The 7,414-nt window shown below is 38.7% G+C and overlaps 1 protein-coding gene across 1 annotated transcript in view; it reads left to right on the forward strand.

Moving 5' to 3' along the window:
- Nucleotides 1–1,631: 1,631 nt before the first annotated feature.
- The window catches only part of lmx1a (LIM homeobox transcription factor 1, alpha), a 10,331-nt gene continuing 4,548 nt past the window's right edge, over nucleotides 1,632–7,414 (forward strand). The window contains exon 1 of the mRNA XM_062424419.1: nucleotides 1,632–1,810. Within this exon, the coding sequence (XP_062280403.1) occupies nucleotides 1,632–1,810 (179 nt within the window). The remainder of the gene's footprint in view (nucleotides 1,811–7,414) is intronic.

A 7,414-nucleotide genomic window follows, 5' to 3' on the forward strand; every position in this document is an offset into this window, starting at 1 on the left:
TCAAAGTATGTTTTATTTCTGTCTGTGCACAGATTCCAACATCCTCCTCCTCGTGACCTCTGTTACTTACAGGCCTGAACACCAGAGAAGCTCATTTCAACAACAAAAACCTGCGATGGTGTAAATGATGTAAATGTGAAAAATGATATCGAGTGCTGATGTTGGATATTGAAAATTGATATTGAATATAGTAGAGCATGACCGATATGGCTGATATTGACTTATTACAGATACCATAAGCATATGTTATGCTTATATATAATACATATATTAACATATGTATTATGTTTAAAATATTTTTGAAACAATATTACATATTTTTCAAAAATGTATATTAAAATGGGTTTTTTTTTTTAAATCAGACGAAATAGGCTTCCTATTTGTTTTTAACTCTCAAATACCAATATCAGCCTCAAAATTCTTTTTCTAATATGAACCACTGACACATTATAAAGTGGAAACTGGATCAATTATCAAACTGATAGTAGATTAATTTATAGCACTTCTGTACAACGAATTTATATTTTTTTTATTCCTTTCTCTTCTATGACATATGTTTACCCAGTAAAAGCTAAAAGCTATCTATCTATCTATCTATCTATCTATCTATCTATCTATCTATCTATCTATCTATCTATCTATCTATCTATCTATCTATCTATCTATCTATCTATCTATCTATGCGCTTTATTTGTTGAACACTATTTGCATTATTGGGTCGTAATGAAAGAAAGTGCCTCTCTGGAAACTTTGTGGCATTTAGCATGTAGGGCAGAGAGAGAGAGAGTGAGAAAGGGAGACAGGGAGAAAGAAAGGGAGAGAGAGTTAACCTGCACCTGCACATGGAGGAAGTCTCTCTCTCTCTCTCTCTCTCTCTCTCTCTCTCTCTCTCTCTCTCTCTCTCTCTCTCTCTCTCTCTCTCTCTCTCTCTCTCTCTCTCTGTCTCTCTCTTACTCGTTCCCGTTCACTTCTAATAGGATAATTGATAGATGGCCTAAATCGTCGATAACAGTGGACTCAGAGAGGTCGTCGGAAGCTTCTTAGCAGAAACTTTGACGCGCATCTCTCTGCTCGGAGCAGCAAGTTGCAGCCGGACTTTGAGCGCAGGAGATGCTCTGAGACGATCTGGGAGTAAGACACTTTTCTACCGCCAGCTGCTCGCATTGTACAGGTATGGATGGACTGTGAACTTTAATGACTTATTTTAATTTGGTTTCGAATATTCATTGTCCTTAATAGTGAAAAATATATTTCACAATGTTTTTTCAGAGGACTGCAATGGTGGATGAGCCGGCAATATCTTTAGGTAGGTACACTTGATTTATTTTATTATATTATCTATTTCCTCTTAAGATTTGGACATAATTTTCTTTTTTCTCCCTTGCGATATTGAATTTCACCACAATTTTTGGCACATGATCACTAAGCAAGTGAAATACATTACACACTTTTAAATAAACAAACAGAAAGCACATTTATTCACACTTTTCCTTCATATTATAATGAGTTAAAGTCGAATGTTGATGTCCCTCCATTAATTAATTAGTTCAGTTTGTCTCAGTCAAATCAGCCATCTGCGTCCTGATCATTGGAAAAGTGTTGTAATTGAATGATGTGCCATCATTGCAGATATGGATCAGAGGGCCGTGTGTGCCGGATGCCACCGGCTGATTAGAGACAGATTCCTGCTCAAAGTCACTGACGGCCTCTGGCATGAGGAGTGTGTGCGATGCGCGGCTTGCGGGGACGCGCTGACCAGCTCCTGCTTTCTGCGGGACCGACAACTTTACTGCAAGCGGGACTATGCCGAGTGAGTGCGCATCTTCACCTGTCTGTAGTTGTTTTGGGTACTCTTGATGTTACAGCTGAAATCGTAAAACACTTAAAAATACAAGTTAATCTATGTTTGAGCTCTGACCATTTTCATTTTCATCTTTGCATTGAATACTGAATATATGAATATTATATGTTATATTTGAATTATCCTTTAATTTAAATATCTTCATCAAAAAATAGCTTTTCATCTACAGTAAAATACAACTAGCTATTTTTTATGAGCCTCTAAAATCATATGACCATATCCCATTTGAAGATATATTAGTTACATTTCGGTGAAAAGTTACTTTTGTTAATTTTTTTGCAATTTTCATCCTTGCCTGTGATGAAAATTTTGCTGTCTTGTTCTATATTTTTGCAGTTATATATAGTTCCTTATTATATTTGTCAATGTAAATACAAATATTTGTATTTTACAGTCATTATCCTTGCTCATATTTATTTTTTTTTAAAATTTTTATTATCATATTTTGTTATAAGCCTTTTTTTTTAATGGTATTTTTTTTGGAACCAAAAAGCAAAAAGCGTAGTGTATTAAGCCAATTTTCACTGCAGAGCATGTCCAAGATCTGACCTTGACTAAGAATGTATGTGTGTGTGTGTGTGTTTGTGTGTGTGTGCATTTCGGATAAACACTGACAAAGAAACTATGAAAGAAGGAAACATATCTTTGTGCATTAACTTGCTGGCGTCTGTTCCTACTTACTGTTGGAACATTTAAAATATATGGCACACTGTTGTGTATATGTACTGTATGGTGTTACTTGACTTCCAGGGAACTTGGCACAGTCCACTAAGAGAACAAGGTGACTGTAGGAGGGAGGGGTGGTGAGGGAGCTGGAATGTGAGAACAGTATTGCACTATAGTGTACATCCAACCCCACACACACACACACACACACACACACACACACACACACACACACACACACACACACACACACACACACACACACACATACACACATACACACACACAAACAAAACAGCACGATCACACCTTCACACGCACATACACCACCACACAACCAGGGGTAGAGCTCAACTGACACATTGTCAAAATGTGTTAAAATTTTGAGGCCCATTGGTGTGGCAACTGCAAGCTGGGGACAACATATGGTCTTGCCAATGAGGCAGTACCCCCCCTTCCCAATACTCCCACCATCACCCATCGCCTGGCTTCTTCCTATCCACCTCATCCTCTCAACTTTCCTCAAAAACACGCTCTCACCTAAACAAGAGCCAAGATTAAAACTGCCCACCCCAACAGGCAGCAGCTCACATTATTTCTGAACAATTTAGTGATGGTTGTTCTGCCAGGCAAACAGAGAAACAAGCGGTAGTTACACTCACTCTACTTAGTTCGAACTAAGTCATCACCATCATGTTGACTTAAATTACACTGTAGTGATATCTGAGGCTTTGTACCTTTACAAGTACATTATCTGTCAGCAGAACAGTGTAATATACAATTTTTATGATGACGAAGCACTAATATTAACATATTAAGTCACATTTTAATGGATAAATGGAAATCAGAGTGGACTCTTGTAAAACCACACAATTCAAAGTACTTAGCAGGATAAATGTAGTTGATAGAAGTTGGCTAAAACACAGAGAAGAGAGCAGGTTTGAGAGGTAATTAGGGGAGTTGAGCCATATGTCAGAAGGTCTGGCGCATCCCTTCAAGAGAGATGCTGAGGATAGTGTGAACTTATTTTGGTGGACAGTGCGCTCCATGAGCCCTGGCGTTATGTGCTGTGGCATCTGGAAAGCTCTGCTCACAGCAGCTCCTGTGTGGAGCAATGGGACAACGCCCAGCCGACCATGAGATATCTGACCTGACCAATTAGCAGGAGGCCTGGTGCCAAAGCTCCGCCTCTGAGGTCTCACATCTCCACCTCCCCCCCCCCCCCCCCCCCCCCACCTTGCTGTGCTGTCTGGGGTTATGGCACCCTATAACACATGAGCACCACTGTTGTCCATGATGTGGGCTTTAAAAATTGTGCCAGTAATTCTCTCGCCGTGCAAACACAGTGCGGATTGGTGTGAAGCCAGCTCAGAAGTGACAAATTATTCCATACTGTGACAACATTTGTCTACCACATGCTGTATCTTCTGTCTGAATCTCGCCTTGTTTTTTTCGTTGCTCGTGTGGTTAATCAGTCGTCTTTTCATGGAAGCTACAAGACAATAACGCCAGTGTTTGAATCACCTGAACAAAGTTGTATATGCAGTTCATATTGTGTTATTCCTCTTCACTCCAAATGCATCAGTGTTTGCTGATGAATTTTGAATCCAAGAGACTCTCCTTGAATCCAGGAGACAAATTATTTCATATGTCTTGATTATTGTATCAATTTATGCCAGAACATGTAGAAGGTTCATGTAGAAAAGATGCCAAAATGTTTGATAAAGATTGACTCCAACGAAAAAAATGAATTCAGTGAATTAAAAGGCATCAGGAAGATGAATGCATATATAAAGGGGAAAAGAGTTTAAAATGTTTCTGAAATAATAATAATAACAATAATAGTAATAATAATAAAATAATAATAAAAATAATGATGATAATAGTAATAATAATCATAATAAAAATAAAAATAATACAAATATTACTACTACTACTACTACTACTACTACTACTACTAACTAATAATAATAATAAACAGACATGTGATTCAGAGCATCAGTAACTGATGCTTTTATAAATCCTTTTTTTTGACCAAACATTTTTGTAGCAGAATCTGTTAACTTACAAAGAGTATAATGATGAAAGTCATCAGCACTATCTATCAGACTGATATAAACGGATTTATCACTGACATCTTTACAAACTTTTTTTTTTCTTTGGCATATTTTTCTAAACATTTCTAAACTTCTCAGCTCTGAAGATGCATTTCCCAAAACAACTCATATGTGCAGCAACGCTATAGTTGACCTGCATAAGGCTGTAACTCTCCCAAAACATTTAATTCATGTGTCAAAATGAAGTTGTTTTGTCCATGAAAAAATCAGCATCAACACATGTGTAAAACTAAGGTGGCCAAAATGTTTAGATGTCTGTTAGAATTAAAGTGGGGGGAAAAAGTCTGGTCCTACATTTTGCCTGCTGTACCAGACTGTTATTTTTCTGAAGCTGTTTGCTATTGTACTTCAGATGTTGTTTTTAAGAGTGGAAGGTTTCACTTTCCACTTTGTAAGGAACACTTAGATTTACATTTAATGTGAGGAAAAACAGTTTTACTTCCCTGCATTGGTCACACAACACAATACAATAAACAGGGAAAAACTGAAAACTGAAACAAAACATAGGCCCACTGTATGCAGCAGTATAGTAAGAAAATAAAGTTACAATGCAGGGAATACTGTCAATCCTGTCTGTTCGGCCACAGATTCTCATCGGCCTCATACCTAATACTCTACTTAGCAATGCAGCTGGGGAAGAATTGTCTTACTTGCCGCTGTTATCTGCTGTTATATCATCACAAGCAGCATCCACTGCACCAAGCAAGACATTTGATTTTATGCTTGATGATTGTATATTTTACACCTCTGCTTTACACTTCCGTTGCCCCTGTCTGGTGTTCATGTGATCAGTCTCCTCCATGTTCATAAATTTTAGTTACTCTGTTGCACTCAGGCTCTATAATTGTGTTTTACAATACACATGTTCTAACTTACACCTGTAAACAAACCAGGCAACACGTGCCATTGGTTCATCTAAGATATGAGAAACTCCTGTTCATAAGTGAAGTTCGAGTTCCACATGACAACAACTTTATCAATTTATCAGACTTAATGATAACTTCTAATTTATGCAATTTATGAAACATGGGCTCAGCCGATTTTACAATTAGATGGACTATTCTGCATGTGCATGAGTTACACTATGAAATAATTCTTATATTTTCTCTATTTTTACTCTTATATTTTTGAAAACCTGAGAAGAAACATAATGTATTGCCTGACCTCTAGTCGGTGGACACAATACACACAACAAACTGTGCTGTAATTCATTCTATCTGACAATGTGATATTTAGGTTGGTTCGACTGTCAGGCGGGTTAGATTGACTGAATGGTTCAGTGGACAGGTGGACCGGACAGCAGATTGGTCGTCAGATCAGTATGTCAAAATACATCAGTGTGACTGGTGGTACACTTGACCTGCAGATCTGTATCTGACTCTCCTCTGACTTGCCTCTGTTGGTGTGTGTTCGGCAAAAGATCCAGGTTAACCTGATCCAGAAACAGGATCTGTCTCTCTGCATGTCCACTAGACCAGCAGTCTTTTTGCCTGACTACCAAAGGTCAGCACTGAAGTCAGGGCAAGAACAATGTGTGTGTGTGTGTGTGTGTGTGTGTGTGTGTGTGTGTGTGTGTGTGTGTGTGTGTGTGTGTGTGTGTGTGTGTGTGTGTGTGTGTGTGTATGTGTGTGTGTGAGAGAGAGAGAGAGAGAGAGGAGAGAGAGAGAGAGAGAGAGAGAGAGAGGAGAGAGAGAGAGAGAGAGAGAGAGAGAGAGAGAGAGAGGAGCGAGAGAGAGAGAGACTCATCTTGTTATACAGTGCATCTACCTTTAGAGAGGCTGTGTCAGTGTGGAAGAGCGCTGAATGTTGGTGACTTATTTCTCTGTAATGATCTTGTCACTAATTGCCATGCAGCGTGACTGAGTGTTCCCGCTCAGCTGCAGGGCACCTAAGCCAATCATGTCAACGGAAACTCTGAAATATTAAACACCATGAGCTGCTCCATAAGTATTGGAGGTACTCTTACCTTTGCATTAACAACACTTAAGAGTACTCGGCATAATAAGATGAACTGGACGAGGCGTGTAATGGAAAAGCAATTCTCGAAACATGAACATTAATGCTTCTTCTTCACTGACATTTAGCATCATATCAAGACATTAAGTAGCTGCTTTGCTGCTTCACAGAAACCCAGAAACATTCCGGGTATTTTCCCTGCCACACTTCCTTTAAAATATTTCAGTGTTGCATCCTCTGTTTCCACAGGAATGCACATACCACAGACAGCATGTTGGCCATATTAGAGCACATACCATTGAGTCCGTGGGACAGAAGGCTCGGATGGGTCAAGCAGACCGGCTGACCCTCCTGAGCTTCTCGGAAGGGGCTTTACCGTTTCCCCAGCGACCCCACAGCAAGAGGTCCCAGCAATGTTTGGCTTTGGGATGTTGCATCTCCAGGCCTTTTGACAGGGATGTGTGTTTGCTTTATGTTTAGTCTGAGTTTTTGTTTGCTTGTAAATATTGGGCTCTTGGGTATATACAAAGTGAAGTCAAATGCAATGTTTGTTTCATTTGAAAGTTAATGTGACTTTAATGATCATTTTTTATGCATATACTAACTTGTAGAACAGGATTTATGAATGAAAACGCTTCTGATAAAGCAATTACACCCTCTCATGATTCCATCTCCTTTCTAAAAACAAGGACATAAAATACCAAAATGAACAGTTTAATTTTTAATTAAAATGACTGTTAAAAGTAACACTTTTTCATTGTAAAATAGCTATGACTGCTGCAGCTTGTTATTTCTGCACAGGGGCACCTAGCTG

This window comes from Scomber scombrus, chromosome 8, assembly GCF_963691925.1.
Source record: "Scomber scombrus chromosome 8, fScoSco1.1, whole genome shotgun sequence".
Lineage (NCBI taxonomy): Eukaryota > Metazoa > Chordata > Actinopteri > Scombriformes > Scombridae > Scomber > Scomber scombrus.